At 42.1% G+C, this 17,500-nt stretch overlaps 2 protein-coding genes across 2 annotated transcripts in view; one reads left to right on the top strand and one right to left on the bottom strand.

Moving 5' to 3' along the window:
• LOC138041996 (uncharacterized) overlaps positions 1-1,887 on the top strand; it is a 2,366-nt gene extending 479 nt beyond the window's left edge. Inside the window, exon 2 of the mRNA XM_068887718.1 lies at positions 870-1,887. Within this exon, the coding sequence (XP_068743819.1) occupies positions 870-1,370 (501 nt within the window). The 3' untranslated portion in view covers positions 1,371-1,887. The remainder of the gene's footprint in view (positions 1-869) is intronic.
• Positions 1,888-11,632: 9,745 nt separating this feature from the next.
• The window catches only part of LOC138041991 (metal cation symporter ZIP14-like), a 21,704-nt gene continuing 15,836 nt past the window's right edge, over positions 11,633-17,500 (bottom strand). The window contains exons 8-10 of the mRNA XM_068887715.1: positions 15,663-15,969; positions 13,199-13,386; positions 11,633-12,452 (exon numbers count right to left, since the gene is read on the bottom strand). Coding sequence (XP_068743816.1) covers positions 12,309-12,452; positions 13,199-13,386; positions 15,663-15,969 — 639 coding nt within the window. The 3' untranslated portion in view covers positions 11,633-12,308. The remainder of the gene's footprint in view (positions 12,453-13,198; positions 13,387-15,662; positions 15,970-17,500) is intronic.

Raw genomic sequence — 17,500 nt, 5'->3', positions numbered from 1 at the left:
TTATATTGTGTTTTTCTGCTGTTGCTCTCGTTTATTCTTATGAATTAGGGTTTGCAATATTTGGGAGCTGTTTCTTATTTTTTGTTCGGGACGGGAAAAATTAGCTATGCCATTGACACCCTTTTTTCTTACTTGTCCCTTGGGAAGGGCGCGGGGCGTGTGGTCTCGGCCAGGGTTTGTTTCTGTTCTGAGCCACGAGGTGGCGTCAAAGGGAATAATAATGGAGAAATGTGAGGACAAAAGGGTGGGAGCGAGGGTGCAGCATGTCTGCTCGGAGCCACGAGGTGGCGTAATAAAGGAAAAAACGGTCGAGGACCGATTGGGCAGCGTGTTTGCTCTGAGCCACGAGGTGGCGTGAAAAAAAAAAAAAAGGAAGGAAAATGGTCGAGGACCGACTGAGCAGTGTGTCTGCTTTGAGCCACGAGGTGGCATGGTAAAAAAAAAAAAAAAGGGAAGAAAATGGTCGAGGACCATTTGAGCAGTGGGTATGCTCTGAGCCACGAGGTGGCGCGATAGAAAGTAATAAAAAAACAAAAAAAAACAAAAGAAAACGGTCGAGGACCGATGAACAGGGCGTCTGGTCTGTTCGCGGAAATAGAAGGCGTTAGATCCATTTCAACCAGACCTCGTGGAGGAGAGGAGGTTATTTCGGTAGGTCACTTGGTGGCCGTGTGCTTTATTTTACGGGTTGTGAGAACTGATGCGAAGGTTCGTTGTAATTTTATGTTGGGAATTTGGAATTGCATCAGGGTATGAAATAATAAATTTAAAGGAGAGGATATGTGATTTCGAAGGATACAGTCTCAGTGTAAAGTAGGGACTGGCTTAAGGATATCAAGGAGTTATATGGCGTTTTCTCCTTTTGTTAGGTTCCGAACACAACGGTCAGTTCACTCAAGAAGGAGTTGGATGAGTGGAAGAAGAAAATCGATTCATCGGCAATCGAGTGCGCGCTGTCTACTCTCCAAATGGTGATCTCGCGCCCAGCTGCTCTTTTTGATCCATATGCGGCGATCGCCGCCCTGGATGAAGTGGTTAATGTCACCAAGGAAAGAAAGGATGAAAGAGCTTTACGATTTGAAGTAGTGCTGAGGCAGTGCCGTCCTTTATTAGGCAACCCGTGCCTTCAACAGGTGTTAATAAAGTTGGTGGCGTCTAAGGATGAGGCCGAGGTGGCAAAGGTTATTTCCAAGGCAACTAAGCCGCACGCGGCAGTAAGTCAACCTTCGTTCACTGGACGGACGCGTAGGCCTCCAGCTCCATACCAAAGGCGTGGCTCCAATTACAGCCCCAGGCCGCCGTCGGCGAGAAAGTGCTGGGTGTGTGGAAAGGCGGGTCATATTTCGCGCTCTTGCCCAGATAAACGTTAAGATTGTGAAATCATTGGAAGTTTTCCTGTTCTGGAATGGAAATCGGGATTGTCTTGATATTTGTATTGACAATAATAAAGTGTAAAGACACTATTAAATATGTGATGTTTTATTTTTTTCCTTTAGTCTGTGGTCTCGAGGTTGGGAGAATGACCCCACAAGCGTTTTGCCTTTAGGCATGCCCTTGAGCCCGATTACTCGGGCTACGGTGGTCATTTCCTCCGAACTCGGATTTGCAGTCTCCATTTAAGTACGTCCTTTTGATTCTCTTTTTTTTTTTTTTTTTGGTGTTTTGGTTTTAGCCTAAGTCAAAACGTCTCAAGGGAGATACGATGACCTTTATGCCGTTAGAGGCGGAGGAAAGAAGCAAGCATGGCAAAATCCGATGGTTGTCTTGGGAGGGTAATCCGAGTTCGGAGAAAATGACTTCAGAAGACGCTTGTTTAACCCATGTTCAAGGCATTGTTGCGGGGGAAACTCCCATCTTACGGGATCTGTTGTTTCGTGATCCGGACTCCTTTCGTTCGGGTCAACTTCGTACTCGAATTGAACTCTGGGAAAAATCTTGGCCGGGTACGAACCTGCGAAGGATGTCTTGGAATGGTTGGAGCATGGGGTGGATGTCAGGAAGTTCATGAAGCCCTTTAAGGGAGCTTTTATGGGCATAAAGTATGAGAGTGCGGAACCCCCTACTATGATTTTCAAGAATCACTACTCCTGCAAACAGTTTTCGAAGTTTGTTACGGAAACAATTTTACAGCGTATTGAAACAGGGGCGATCCGTGTTTGGGGTAAAGTGGCTGAAGTGCCGCCGCCCCATCTCGTCCTTCCTATGGCGATTGAACCGCAAAAGCCAAGGTTATGCATTGATGCCCGGTTTTTAAATTTGTGGATGGCAGACACTCCCTTTTCACTGGAAACGCTGGTTGGGGTGCCTCGCTTCGTGTATCCCAACTCCTACATGAGTAAGATTGATGACAAGTCTGGTTATGACCATATTTTGCTTTCTACTAGTTCTCAGCAGTTTTTTGGTATTGAGTGGCTGGGGTGGTGGCTCGTTGGAGTTACGCTTCCTTTTGGTTGGAAAAATTCTCCGTTTGTTTACCAGACTGTGGGTTTGGGTCCGACAAATTTTTTCAGGGGTTTGGGGGTCGCATGTTCTCTGTATATTGATGACCGTTTGAATGGGGAACTGTTTGCTGTGAAGGGGTTTTGGTCACGCCCATTGTCGGAGAGGACGTCGGAATACAGCTTTTGCATTCCTGAAGATAAGAAGATGAAGTTTGCTCAGCTACGCGAGCAGATACTTTTGCGTGAATCTACTATCCACTTGAAGTCTTTGCAGAGGCTAATGGGGAAGTGCAATTCATTCTCCTTGGCTTTCCCAGCGACTAAATTTTACATCAGAGAAATGGCGGCGTCAATCTCGCAGGCTTCCGGAGGTGGTGAGGTGAATTTCTCTCCGAATCTGAGAGAAGAAATTATGTTTTGGAGGTTCCTTGATAGTTGGGAAAAACGATTCGGTGGAGGAGTGAACGGCACGTAGCTATCTCCTTGACGTCAGATTCTTCGTCCTTCCGTTGGGGAGTTGGAATTCACCTTCCTTCCGGGACAATTTCTGTTGGTGACTACTGGGAAGAAACTGTTCGAAATGAGCATATTAATGTGAAGGAGATGTGGGCCGTCCTCAAGGGATTACAGTCACTTCCTGAAAGCGTTTCTGATTGCAGGATTGATGCTCAGGTAGACAGCATGGTTGTTCTCCACGCTTGGTCCGGCCGTGGGCCACGCTCTAGGAAGTTAACTCAGATCTCGCAATTGATTTTCCAGTTCTTGGTGGATAGGAACATGTCCCTAGAAATGTCTTTTGTTCCTTCTCACTTGAACGAGGCAGATTGGTTTTCCAGAAGATTGTCTCGCTCCGATGCCATGCTTTCTCCGAGGTCTTGGGAAATCGTCCAGCGTAGTTTTGGTGGAATTAATGGCCATGATCTTGATTTGATGTCGTTGGATTCCAACGTTGAACGTGACGGGAGTGGAAACCCGTTAAAGCACTTTACGCCCTACCCTACGCCAGGATCATCGGGTGTTAATGTTTTTAACCAAGACCTCTCTGTGTGTGATGGTGACCGCGTCAACGCCTACGTTTTCCCGCCATTTGCATTGATTGGTCCTCTTTTGCGTTTCCTCATATCGGTAGATGCGGTTGTTACGGTGGTGGTACCATTGATGTCCCCATTACCCGGGTGGTGGCCGTTGTTAAATGCGGTGTCCAGCAACAATGTTTTGGTGGCCGAGAAGGGATCACTGGATGCGCTTCTTCTTCCGTCGAAGGATGGATTTAGACCTGGATCCTCTCCATATAGCCTCTGGGCATTTAGGATGGGAAAGAGCATGTCGTAACAACTTAACAGGAGGAACTATTTTCTCTTTCAGTCTTTGCCGTTGGTGCCCAGACTTTTTCAGCCATCGGTGTCATGTCCGGCTTGTTCCAAGCCCAACGACTTTGATTTCCGTTATTGCCAGAGATGTGGTTACCAGCGTCAGACGAGATCATATAAAACTTTGAAGAGCCTCAAGGCCCCTGTCGATTTGTGTTCTATAAGGGAGCGGAAGAAAGTTTTGGTTGCTAAGCAGCAGGCTACTCCTTATCAAAAACAGAGAAGTGCTTTAGAGATGGAGTTTTTGCAGTTCCTGGAAACCACCTCTAAGAGGGACATTTGTGCGGCTATACCAGACGACGTAGTAGACTTTTTGATCTGGAAAGATAATTTTGGCAAAACAGTGGTACACATGGTTGCTTGCCCGTTCTTTGGCGAGAACAGGGTTTCTTCTTGTGTTTGCCCTAAGCGTTTAGCATATGGCTCCGTTGACTCGATTATTGGAAAACTGAGGGCTATGTTTAATAAGTATGGGAGATCAGCAACAGATAGTCTTTTTCCGGGGATTGCCAACCCTGCAGCTTCACCATTGGTTAAGTCCTATTTATCAGCCGTCAGGGAGGAACAGCTCGGTGCAAGAGTCGTGCAGAAACAGGCTGAACCTTTTTTTTTGCAGGATTTGGTGCTTTTATCGTCAGAAATAACCAAGCGCTTGAACTCACATGTTCGCTCTTCGGTGCAGTTATTTGTTTTGGCAAGGGATCAGGCCTTTTTTAAGGTACAATTTTTTAGTGGTGACAGAGCTGGAGATCTTGGTCGAGTGAAAACAAAGGGGATTCTTTATTTCCCGGAAAAGAAGGCTCTACTCTTTAACCATACATTAACTAAGTCCCTCCGAGACGGAACCTCGAACGTTTTTGCCCTCAAGCGTCATCCAGATTCTACTATTTGCCCAGTTACCGCAGTGGAAGTTTACATTGCTGTATGCGACCTGTTAAAAATTTCTATCCGACAAGGATATTTGTTTAGACCCCTCAACCCATCTGGTGAAATTTTGCCGGCACCTTTTGAGTCGGCTACCGCTCAGGCACGGCTCTCGACGTATGTTCGCCGGATTCCAGCTTTTGTTAATCGGAACGTTACCTTACATGGTCTAAGGAGTGGTTGTGCAATTTCGTTGGCTATTTCCGGGGCGAAGCTTGATACGATCATGGATCACGTGGGATGGAAGTCCTCGTCGACAGCACGTCATTACATTAAGTTGAATCAGGTTCTTGGCCTTGGTGGAGCAGCGGATACCATGTCTTCGTTGGAGGTGGATTTAACAAAAGTTTACAAGCAGTATAATGACCTGCAAGGTTTTACCTTTGCTTTCTAAACATTAGGCTTACTTTCTTTCTGATATGGTGTGAATGTATACGCTGAATGCATGTTTACATGCAGGTGTAAAGCTTGACTATGTCTGATTTTCTCAAACTTGAGCGTTGTTACAGTTTGCTTTTCTTGTTTTTGTTAGAGATAACTTTAGTGAATATCTACTGGAATGTTTTCTTCAGCTTGAATGTGCTATTTCGGTTTTCACTAATTCGTTTGGGGGTGTCCTGTCCAGTTAGCTCTGTAGAAATAATTTTAAATGTGTTGGCATCTTTTATAGTCGTGCTCGCATATTAGTGAGGGTTGGAAATTAGGGTGATTTGCGTTAAGGATGGGTGAGGTTGGGGATTTATTTTGGTTGTGGGGATAAGCCAGCGAATTCCTCGGCGATAGTGAGGCGCAGTCTGGGGTGACTTTCCCATAACTAAATGCTAATGAGTATGCAGGAGGGATAATGAACTATTCATACTTCATTAATATTCATTAGCCCTCGTGCGTATTATATAAGCATGAGTTAATTATTCATAGTTGTCAGTTTTGCCTAACTTTGGTTGGAATAGACCCACCCCCACCCCCCTGGCCCTCTGCTTACTCTATTAGCACTCTTCATGTTTTCCCCAGCGAGCTTGCTCGTCTGGGGTGACTTTCCCATAACTAAATGCTAATGAGTATGCAGGAGGGATAATGAACTATACTTGGTGAGGGTGGTGTGGGTACTTATACAGAGGAGATAAAAGAGTGGGGAAGAAGGGCACTTGTACTTTTGATAGCTTGCCCTTGTGCTTTGGTCATGTCAACCCCGATTGCAGTGGCTTGTGACATCACTTCGGCAGCACGGACAGGAGCTCTTATTAAAGGGGGAGCTTATCTTGAGACGTTTGCAAGATTAGAAATTTTGGCGTTTGACAAAACGGGAACTCTGACCGAAGGAAAGTTTCAAATTGTGGGCGTAGAATGTCCGTTTGATGTACACAAACGAAGTGTCCTGCGGTTAGCTGCCGCTCAAGCTTGTCGAGCTTGGACGTTTTTGTCGCCGTGTTGTGGCTCAGAACATCGCTTTTTCAGTGATTCTGAAGCTAGCCATCGGGATTACAGCGCTTTCTGGGAAGGCTTCCCTCTTGATGGCTGTCATGGCGGATGTGCTTGGATTATTGTTCTTGCTACTCAATGGTCTCAGACCGCTTTGGTGGAAGGTCTCCGAGAAAGATAAGAAAGCGGACATTGAACGTTTACAATAATTGTTCACTTTTTTTTTTTGACTAGTAAGTCTAGGCAAATGGGATGAAAAGCCTCATTTTGTCGTCTTTCAGCTATGTTATGTAGATATATCCTTTGGCGTAGTTTCGAGTAACTTGAGCTTAGCATCTCCGCCGCAATGATTATCGAAAGCGGTTTAATCAATTTGCCGAGCAGCGTTATAGACAGGAACTAAAACGGATGTAGGTTTCAGTGAATGAAAGAAAGTAAAATAACGAGTACAATGAAAATGAAGGCTATATGGGCTTTTCCAGACCATGGATGGTTTTTTTGGGGGTGGGTAATCAATATTGATTTTATAAGTTTATTCGTTGTTTTTGCCTGTAGTAATCCCTCCTACGGATTCAGCATCTTAAGTTTTGTTTTGATCTAGAACCCGCTTTAAACATGAATGAACAAAAAAGTATTCGAGTAAACAAATGGGAAAACAGATAAAGCCGCGTGCAAATGCACTGGATTTGTCCACTGTACAAGCTCTCAACATGTTGAGTGTTTGTTGAGGTGTTGTTGAGCCGGGTGTTCAAATGACCTCAACAATGAATCAACATGTTGAGCATTCCGAAGATTTCACAAAGGTACATGTTTAATCATGGCTGAGTATCTTGGGTATATTCATCCCCTCAGAACACGGAAATGCTTGGCTGCACTTCTAGTAAACTCACCGATGAGGACAAAAAGTAAAAAAAAAACCACGTGGTAAAACAAGTGCATGTATTTTTCTCCAACAAATCTATAAGCTTTTCCGTTTCTTCATCCGTTAACTCCACACATGACCGCGAAAGAAAGGAAATGTTGAGCCGTATTGAGCGAAAAGTTTGATCAGTTTCAAATTTGACTCAACAAGACTCAACACCATTAAAACTGGGTTTGTCACCAGGTGGATCCACTGGCAAATAAAAAATATGAATATATGTTACTCTGGTGTTTGAAATATAAATTATGTACAATAAAAACGTTTTCCGACGTTTCGGTTGTATTCAACAACCTTCATCAGGGAAAGTGAAAGATAAAATTTACACGAAAGCTAAGATATAAACTAAAACGCTAATTAAAATTCTAAAGTTAGTGTCATTTTTTCTTTTCTGCTTTATCTTGAATGCCAGCAAACCTAAACCACTATTAAACTACCCATTAACTGGTGCAGAGTCGGAAGAGAAATACTGCACAATACCATACCTGAGTGGGACCTCCGAACCCATAAAGAGAGTTTTGGGCAATCATGGTATCAAAGTGACTTTTAAACCCTACAATACAATTGGCCAGATATTTCCAAAGCCGAAAGACGAAATGGGCAAAGAAGAAATTCGAGATCTCGTGTATGACATTCCTTGCGCAGTATGTAGCAAGAATTACGTCGGAGAAACGCAAAGAAAATTTACAACTAGAAAAGGCAAGCATCAAAAGGCCGTCGCACGGCTACAAAAAGAAAAATCAGCACTTGCGGACCACGTTATAAAAACAAATCATGACATCGCGTGGAATGAGGCCACTATTCTTAGAACTAACAATAACTGGCGACAAAGGAAAATTCTTGAGGCTTGGGAAATAAACTGTGCTAAAGCCCCCCTCAACCGAGACGATGGAGCACTACTCCCCAAGGAGTATTTGCATTTGACTATTGCAGAAAAGAAAAAATGACACTAACTTTAGAATTTTAATTAGCGTTTTAGTTTATATCTTAGCTTTCGTGTAAATTTTATCTTTCACTTTCCCTGATGAAGGTTGTTGAATACAACCGAAACGTCGGAAAACGTTTTTATTGTACATAATTTATATTTCAAACACCAGAGTAACATATATTTATATTTTTTATTTGCCAAGACTCAACACCGTTCAAATGCACTCAACATGTTGAGAGCTTGTACAGTGGACAAATCCAGTGCATTTGCAGACGGCTTAAGAGATAAAAGTGTAAATGAGGTCTAATTACAATAAAGTAGAGTATTGCCTGGGCAACGGTTTTGACTTATTTTCCGCGTCGACGGTTCTAGTTGCGTGCCAAGATTCTAGTGTAATTGCCTTTGTCAATAACACAAGGATTAACGAAGTCAATGGAATGATTATTTTGCCACGCATGGTTGGTAACATTTGAGCACTTTTGCCTATAGTTCTTCAAGTTTCGTCGATGTTCCTTTTCTCGGGTTATTTAAGAGTGAGACTTATTAGTTCGACTTGGAGAACTTCGACAGGAACCCTTAAGGCTGGTTTTCACTAGCGACGGAGTCGGAGTCGTAAGAGCGCTTATGACCTAGTGAAAATCAAAGATCGGAGTCCTAAGCAGAGTCAAAAGCTTGACGGCACAGGTGTCGGAAGAGTCAGAACTTTCCCATTTTCTTCCGACTCCGCTTATGACTCCGTCGCTAGTGAAAACCAGCCTTTAGAAATGGGTTGAAATACACCAATCTTATTGTGGAATGCGAGTCCTTGATCCCGTCGGAGAAAACTGCGAGGCGCAATGACTCGTAAAAATTCATGAACAAAATGCGCCATTGTTTAAAATAAACCAGAAGTTTTGAGGGTGTTCCCTCTTCTTCAGTGGATACAAAAGCAACTGAAAGTGCGGGCCATAACTTTTAAATAAATTTAAACAAGAATTAACGAGTTTGTAAGGTCATAGCGCGCGCTGACTTTGAGTGCCCAACCGTGTGGAGCAAAGATTTTCTCGGAACCTGTCATCTAGTCTTCTGCCAGTTTCATCCAAATAAATCTTGTGACAGCAGCGGAATTGGATTAAGTAAACAAAGTTTTCGCTGGATTCTGATGCACCCACCGGGAGTGGCCGCGATCAATGAAACACCTGTTTGCACCAATGCATCGTGCATTATTGACACTCCCGGTGTCAATTTTGATTTAATTTTGGAGACAGCAAAGGGAAGATTACATTTTTTGGACTCCTTCGATCACTAAAGCAATATCGTTGCTAAAGTGTGGGTCATTGCATTGGAAGCACTCGCACATAGGCTTTTATAGATTATGGTCCGCCATTTATTTCAAAATTATGACACGATATACGTGCGCCTTTTCCCACGTATACTTGCCGTTCTTTCTGCTCTGTGGGTTTTTTGCCATGTATGCGACTATTTTCTTCTCATGCTTCCGTTCCACGCAAACATGCGCCTCACAAACACGCATCTATATGCGCACAACACCATAGGTACGCCAAGCCCACGGAGTATCGTTGCTGCGTTACATAAATTCTATGAGGGGTTTGTATTGGGAATTTAGCGATCGTTATTTAGGGCATTAAAATAGAAATAAAAATAAACCACAATTTCTCACCTTGCCTCCTTGTCTTATTTATGGTATGTTCTTAGTATTTATGGCCGTTTCAGCGCGATTCGAGGGAGTTTTAGTTCTACCCGTTTGTCTCTCGTGTATATAATTCCTCAAGGTTGGTTACTGGCGGCGGTCTCGCATATCCATCGAAGGAAATCGGCTGTAAATTCACTCCGAACGCTCAGGTCGCCTCCAGATTTAGCCCAGTGCACGTTAAAATCCTCCTCTAACTAATTCCTTTCTCTATCGGACAAGAACAGCCGCGGTGAGGGATGTTCGGCTCGCTAATCTAACAGCTCCATTACATCGAGGACTGTCGACGGCGAGGCTTTGCCACGAAGTTCCGTGCACGGCCATTGGAAAACACCTTACCGAGGTGGGCAACGATGTCAGTGACAGGTACACTGTAAAACAAACTGAATGTTTATGTTTTGTTTGCGAAACATCTTTATAATGCATCAGCATTTCCCTGAGCTTGGTCCGTATATGCTTGACAGCTCAGTACTTTCCTGAGAAGGGCCTCATCTTGTACCTGTCACTGAGACTAAACTCTTCGTCGCCCACCCTGTGTGTAACAAATTTGAACCTTGGGCCAGGTCGGTAAGGTGTTTTTCAACGGTTTCGTGCACGAAAGTTCCTGTTGCTAAAGGCAAAATCAGCCCACTTCGGCGATTTTCAATTCCGTTCCGTGAAAGTTTGTCTGATATAAGGATTGAAATATGTAGCAGCACTATCATCCTTGGTCTCTGCACAGGTAACCGAGGCTCACTGTGTGTGCCACATAGGTAAATATAGAGGACATATGAGGCGAAGTTTAGGTCTGGAAATTTGCAAAAAATTGGAAATAAAAATCGATGAAACCTACCATGTGGTGAGCTGTTGTTGTCTTTAATACGTACACGAAGTTTCGGGAAAAATGGTCCCCGTTCACCTTCCTTCATAGTATAGTGACAAAGTAGGAGACGGAAGCCAGCGTATGGACTCCGATCGACCCAAAACAAGCACCATTTTTTTCGTAAAAATCGAATCCAGTCGCTAAATGAACACGCCAGAATCGTGGAACATGAATTTCTCTAAACCATGAATCCACTGAAGCATCTCCAGATAGCAACGCGAAGCCACCAGACTCCGTAAAACTTGTAAGTTAACCTGCTAAAATGGCGGCCAGAAAGCGTTGTCCTCGCAAAGTGTCCAATTCAAAATGGCACTGAACTCTGGACGCCTGAAGGCTTGTTTCTTACTCATTGCCCTCACAGTAGTGGTGGCTGTTGGCTCGCCAACAACAATAGGGAGCTTAAGCATGGGCATTTTGGAGACGCGGACGGCAACTGGAAGTGAGCTATTTTCCGAGAAAAATGTTCCATAAAAATTTCACATCGCGACGTTTCTTTTCGAAAATCAATTTTATGGACCGCCAGATGATAAAGTTCACTCACTCACAACTTTCTTTGTTGTCCTGAGTGATTTGTTAGTTTGTTGGGACGCTTCGATTTCCCCTTCAGATCTGACGCGTCGTCACATACAAATAGACACGGCGTGCAGCTTCTAAGACCCCTCACGTCCGAGTGCCTCCAGAATTTCACTTCCGGTTGCCTGAAAAACGTATCCGCCTCAAAGAATTGTTCCATGTAGATAAACTTTTTATTATGAAGCAGTTGTATTTTTTGTTCGCCTCTTCGCTCGCGTTTTTCTTTTCTTTTCTTTCTTTCTTTTCCCTCTTTTCGTGCCTTTTAGTTTTATACCGACTTCACGAACTCTCTAAAGTTAAAGTTAACTATTCATCTACACTTCTCCCCGTAAGAAGAGAATAGCTTGACCCTAACCCTAGCCCTAGCCCTAAAACCAAACCCACAGAAATACACCCTTACAGATGTCTCGCGATTTGAACTGAGCAGCTAGCTTACAATAAAGTCTCGCGATTGGATTTGCTTTCTTCCTCCGATTTCACTCTTGAAATATTACGCTTCTCCCGCGTAAGTTTGCCTCAAGTATTTATTTGTTCATACTTAAACATCCTACACACCTACACAGGGAGCGAGTTAATCAGTAGGGACCTAAGTTTAATTAATTCATAAATGCTGCCTAAGAAAAGGTTAGGAAGTGAAAGAAAATGCTTAACGTGCTTGCGCGCACAGAGGCAAGAATGCTACAAGTATTATCGTATCGAAGGATTGAGAGTAATGACTTTCTGGGGAGAATCACTCTTGCACTATCAAAGACAATACTGCTTTTGTGAACGAAAGTTTGAAACGATTTCTGCTATTAAAGGGTCCTTAGAGCGATTTCTCACTCGATTGACAAAAGTTCCGTTTTTAATGCCGTTGACCTTGCACTCATACTGCAAGGGCAGTTTTTGAGAGTGAGCTGAAATTCTTTTTCTCCAAAGAAGCCACTCTGTAGCCGCTAGGTTTGTGAACGATTTGTGGCATACCATTGTAGACGTCTTGCACAGTTTAAAGCTAGAATTTTGCCGGGATGTGGAAAATGAACCAACGCTTACAAACTACTCTTAAGGAATCTACGCCCTCAAGGGCCCATTGGGCTTCGCATCATGGGCTATTGACGGGCTACGGGTCTAATTGTTATTTAGTCTAAAAGAGACATTTTTTGCAAAAAAAAATGCACATTGTGTGCTTCGATGCAGCATGTGTTAGAACTGAAGTTTAGTTAAGTCCTCTTCATACAAGGCTATGATCAAGAGGATACCAAACCCTAGAAGCAGTCCAGCATTTTGTAACGCAAATGTGACCAGGGGTTCAGTCTCTAACGCCTCGCTGTGCATCAGAGTAGGTAGCTATGGAAAAACAAAAAAGGAATAAAGACATTCTGACTATTTCGAATTTCGTAAAAGTTCCAGTTATTTATTGTATCTTTGAAATAATACGCGTCCTATGATTTGGCTAATTTAGCGAGTCGTATTCTTCAGTAAGGGCCCGATGCTCGGCCCGCTAAATTCGAAATTTTGATACATTTTTTTATACGTTTTTCATGTTGTTTATGTGAAATAAACTTGTGAAACTGAGATGAAGCCAATAAGATTTATTCCTTTTCGAATTTTGACGCATGCCAACCATTCCACTTGACTTCAACGATTTGTTTTTCCCGCGATCCTGATTACCTCAGAGATATAATGAATACCTTACCAAGTTCGTTTTCTCGGTCCTTACTGTAAGTTACGGTTCCTCGTTTTTCCCCGTTGATTTATAGCCCGCTTGCTTCGGCCTTGGGCCATACATCAACGGAAAACAAACTCAGTCCGTAACTTACAGTACGGACCTCGAACTCGGTTAGAGAGAAGTATATCATTTTGAGAGCAGCCAGTTAAACTTCTCTTCACCAGTCCACATAAAGAATTGATATCTCACAAATCACGTTGATCTGATACGATATGAAAAAGTTAAAAGTAGTATAATCCAGAAAAAGTGGATAATCCTGGCTTATGTTTTGTGAAGAGTATCCATCCAGCTTAAAGTATTTTTCAACGATAACCTGTCCACCTAAGGTATAAATCAAAAACTGAGGTACGAGTAAGCTTCTTACCATGTCAACCAACGCCACATAGAGGAATATGCCCCCAGCGATGGCAAAAAACCACAAACGAACTTCGCCTTGCTGACCGACCTCTATACCAATGATCAAACCAAGAAAACATGATAGAGCAGACAAAAAATTTGCCAACAGCGCCATCTTGACTGGCATTCCAGCCTTAAGCAGGACTGCAAAATCACCTGTTGGAAAAATAAAACAACAGAGTTGGAATCCAGTCCACGGCATTAGAATACCCGTGACCCAGTGGTAAAGGCGCCTGATCTACATTTGGATGCTTTGTATTCAAATCTCACTCAGACCGCCAACGTGATTGGTCTGAGGTACTCACGAATTGAATTCTATCACTCTTTTTTTAAAAACCTTCTTTGAGGTTAGGTTACTTAATTCTGTTGCGTTCATTTGAACTAGTTCTTTCTATTAACGGCCCACAAGATCTACCCTGAAAAACAAATGTTCTTTACTCCGCTTTATGGACTCCTTGTCAGTGACTTTCTCGTGTAAAAACTCTCTAATACTGAGTTAAGTGAAAACCTGATACTACACTGTACTTGAATTGCTAGATTGCGATTTCCTTGGCTTTTGATCTAAGAACGAGCATTTGCATTTTGATGACTTTTGAAACAGTAAAGTCATTTAATAACCATTTTCCGAACCTTCGGTAGCCTGTGTACAGCCGCCCGCACTCCTAAAAAATTCGGAGGAGCATCTGTGATTTACCGTTGGTAATTGTGTTCCGGATTAATTTTGAATAAATTATTGAGTGATCTAAGCTAACCAGAATTTGAGTGCTCACATTCTTTTTGGAGATAAATTTTCAAAATGGTCGTGAGAATTGAAGAGAGTCTCCGTTAGTTTTAAGATTCCTTAGCTTTATATCGAACAATAAAAATGCATAGAAGCACTCTTTAAAGGAAAGGATTTGTATGCAGGTCTTCCAACCGGGTAAGAAAACTCGTTGATCTTCAGAGCAGCCCCGATCGTTGCCGATTAGCTGTTATCTTCCTCGATGTGTACACATCTAAAATCTTCAAGCGCAATACGCTTTGTAGTTTGTCCTTGAAAATGGTTACACTGGTCCAAGCAGGGCGTTGGGATTACATTGACTGGTAAGGGAATAGTGGAAGACTAAAGGAAAGTAAAGTAAAGTAAAGACTTCAAGTGAACAATCTTTTGAATCGTTCTATTCACCTCGTGAAGATTCGTCAGGAGCGCCCTTCGTTCCTTGAATGCTGTCAAACAATTCCTACCAATCTACGTAGAATCCGTTTCCTCTTAGTTGGCACTCTCTAGATAACAATTCTGCTCCCACCTCTTCGTTCATCAAAAAGATTTTTATTAGTATTGTTTACCCTGCACAAAGTACACACGAACTCATCGTAATATGTTTCACGGTGTTATTGATGTAAACGGAAGATATTCGTTTGAAAAATAAAAATAAAAGCAAATGAAAACTCATTGTTTCAATGATGTAATAATTGGGGGGTAATAACTAATCAAATCACTTTCCACTAATTTCAGGAAAAATGACGTGGCATTCAACACGATTATCAACGGTAAATCACAAACGCTCTTCCCCGATTTTTTTAGGAGTGCGGGCGGCTGTACACAGGCTAAACCCTTCGGGCGTTACTATCGGGAGGATTTAATGATTACATTCCAATGATTTATGTTGAACAAGTGGCCAGTGCCGTCCATCCCCCAGATTTCAGTACCTTACAGGATAAGGAGGGATAAACACTTAAGGAATATATGATGCATTTCATATATCATTTCATCGTTAATAACCAAATTGTTACCTTCGCTCCTTGAAAAACGAGTTTCCATCTCTTTTCCTTAATTTCTTTAGTCACATGTCAAAAATTTTTTGTGGTTCATTTGTTTAGAATGGCGTCAATTATTAGGGATTTGTAAACTATTTCAGGTAAATCACTTAAATTGCTGATAATGTGTATCTTGATGAGTTCCTCTGTGACATAAAAATGTATTGGCTATTTTTCCCTGAATTGTACAACTCAATCATAATTCGAGGAAATAAACATGACTACTTCCTAAAAGTGTCCTTTCACGCCTACTTTTCTGAAGTTGTCGGATGTATTCCTGGATATGTGCATTTGTTCATTTTAAAACACTATTAAAATGAAAACGCCTTAAATTGCACCATGTATTTTCTTAAAGGCACTACCTTCCACTTTTTCTTTTCCTTCGCGTAGTCGAATAGTCTGTTGTTAAAACAGATGCGAGGAACGTTAACAACCAAGCAATTAAAGTAGTGCGCTGCTTTGGTAATTTTATCTCAACAGCGGAGGTCATCAATGGTATGACCAGTTCTTGGATGAACATACCCCTTGGAAACATAACGTATTTTTAAATACGAGCCCCCACACGACTTTAAAAAGTCGTGTGGTGGCTTGTTTCATTTCTTGAAAATCAATTGGGTATTGATAAAAATCATTACCAAGTTCATGAGGAAGCTCATGGCAAAACACAGCAATGGAGGTACTGATTCCTCCAGAAATACCAGATCTGCCACCTTGAGAGAAAACAGCACCAATGGCCAGCCCATCGCTTATATTATGAAGGGTGTCTCCTATTATAATCATCCACGCCACAGCAGATATGTTCCTCCAGGTATTTCCTTTAGCTCTTTCATTACTTAAGATTGACGGAGGAGACTGCGGGCTTGATTTGGTACTTTTCTTGTCTTGATGTGATGTACATTTTTTATCTCCGTCAACAGATTCCGCCTGGACGCCGTTAGCAGTCTGTTTAAGATATAATCAATTTCGATTCATGAGATCTCCAATCATGAATTGACTTAAAGGCAGCAGGATTGTCTGTCAGTTTGTCACATGATAATGAACTCAGGCTCTCTTTCCAACATCTTGATTACTTGCAATTACCTTTTTAGCCAATTCGTTTTATGTTGTACATTTTGTTCTCTAGCTAATTAGTGAATTGTCAATATTTTTTATTCTCTTAACAGCTTATTTAAGAGTGCCTTGAGAGGTTGTGGAAATATGCATATATATATGTTGTCTTTGAATTGAACTCTATCAACAAATAGCTCAGCTTAGAAGAAAACTGATTAACGAATGACAGAAACCAGACTGATGAATATGTAGTTAAGTGAACTACTATTGTAGTTAACGAAAATCATTGTTTAGTGACAAGTTATCGTTAGTAAATGAACAGTAACGGCCTATCAATCCATCATGATCGAAATATGTACAAAGCTTTCACATTGCCCCAAATTACGTAATGTCATACAGTATGGAAATTTTGTTGTGCGTCAGATGACAGGAAACTCGAGCATTTACAAGAAAGGGTATTGGGAGCTATTTACTGTGATAAGAACAGTTCATACGAAACAATTTTAGGGAGGGCAAAGCTTCCAACATTACGTAATCGAAGATTGCAGGATTTGGCAATGTTAATGTATATAGTCAAGAATAACTCGGTTCCGCGTTTTATATCAGGTCTCTTTAGCTCTAATATGGGTAAATACAATTTAAGAAACTCAGATAACCCTAATGATTTTATTTTACCGAGATTTACATCCATAACGTACGGGAAGCACAGCGTAGGGTATATGGAGCCACTTATCTCGTCAATGATTGGTAAATTAATTAAAATGACCGAAAAACTGAAGTAAAGGAGTAGTCTCATGAGTTGCGCATGCTCGGGAAATCGCTCTTACAGCGTTCATGTTTATCAAGGCCGCCATGATAGATTCTTCGGTACGTGGGAATGTTTTGCATGGAATGTCCTCGATTTCTTTATTTTGACATCTAGAACCCGCAAAATCAAACTCTTATCGTTTAGGAAAGATCACATGGATGTAGTTGTAAGAGCTCGTGCAGCACGAAGCGCAAAGGAAACAGCAACAGAGGATGTCCGTGCAAAGGCCAGAATTTATGGTGCGGAGACAATTGTAATTGCGGCACGAGGGTAAAACCCTGTAAGAATAGGGTAAGTTGTCATTGTAAGAAAATAATAACGATTGCAATTCGAGTTTACCTGAATCGTCCCTCCACTTGCATCCGCCATCTCGTTTTAGTCGGGACAATCTTGAAATATTCCGCCGAATTGTTCAAGTTTTGAGCTTCGGCCCGCACATGCGCAGTTCATGAAATTTATCCTTTACTGGATCATCGGTTCTAGGTTGTCAGAACTAATTGAAGGTTAGGTTAGGGTTAACCTAACCCTTTCATAATTCCCACCCACTATCTTTCCTAACTATATATTTATGTTTTTCCTTATTTATATTCCCGTCCCAATTACCTCAAACCTTCG

The sequence above is a fragment of the Montipora capricornis genome, chromosome 3, assembly GCF_036669925.1.
Source record: "Montipora capricornis isolate CH-2021 chromosome 3, ASM3666992v2, whole genome shotgun sequence".
Taxonomy (NCBI): domain Eukaryota; kingdom Metazoa; phylum Cnidaria; class Anthozoa; order Scleractinia; family Acroporidae; genus Montipora; species Montipora capricornis.
The sequence above is the reverse complement of the archived record's forward strand: the minus strand, read 5'-3'. Positions and strand labels throughout refer to the sequence as shown.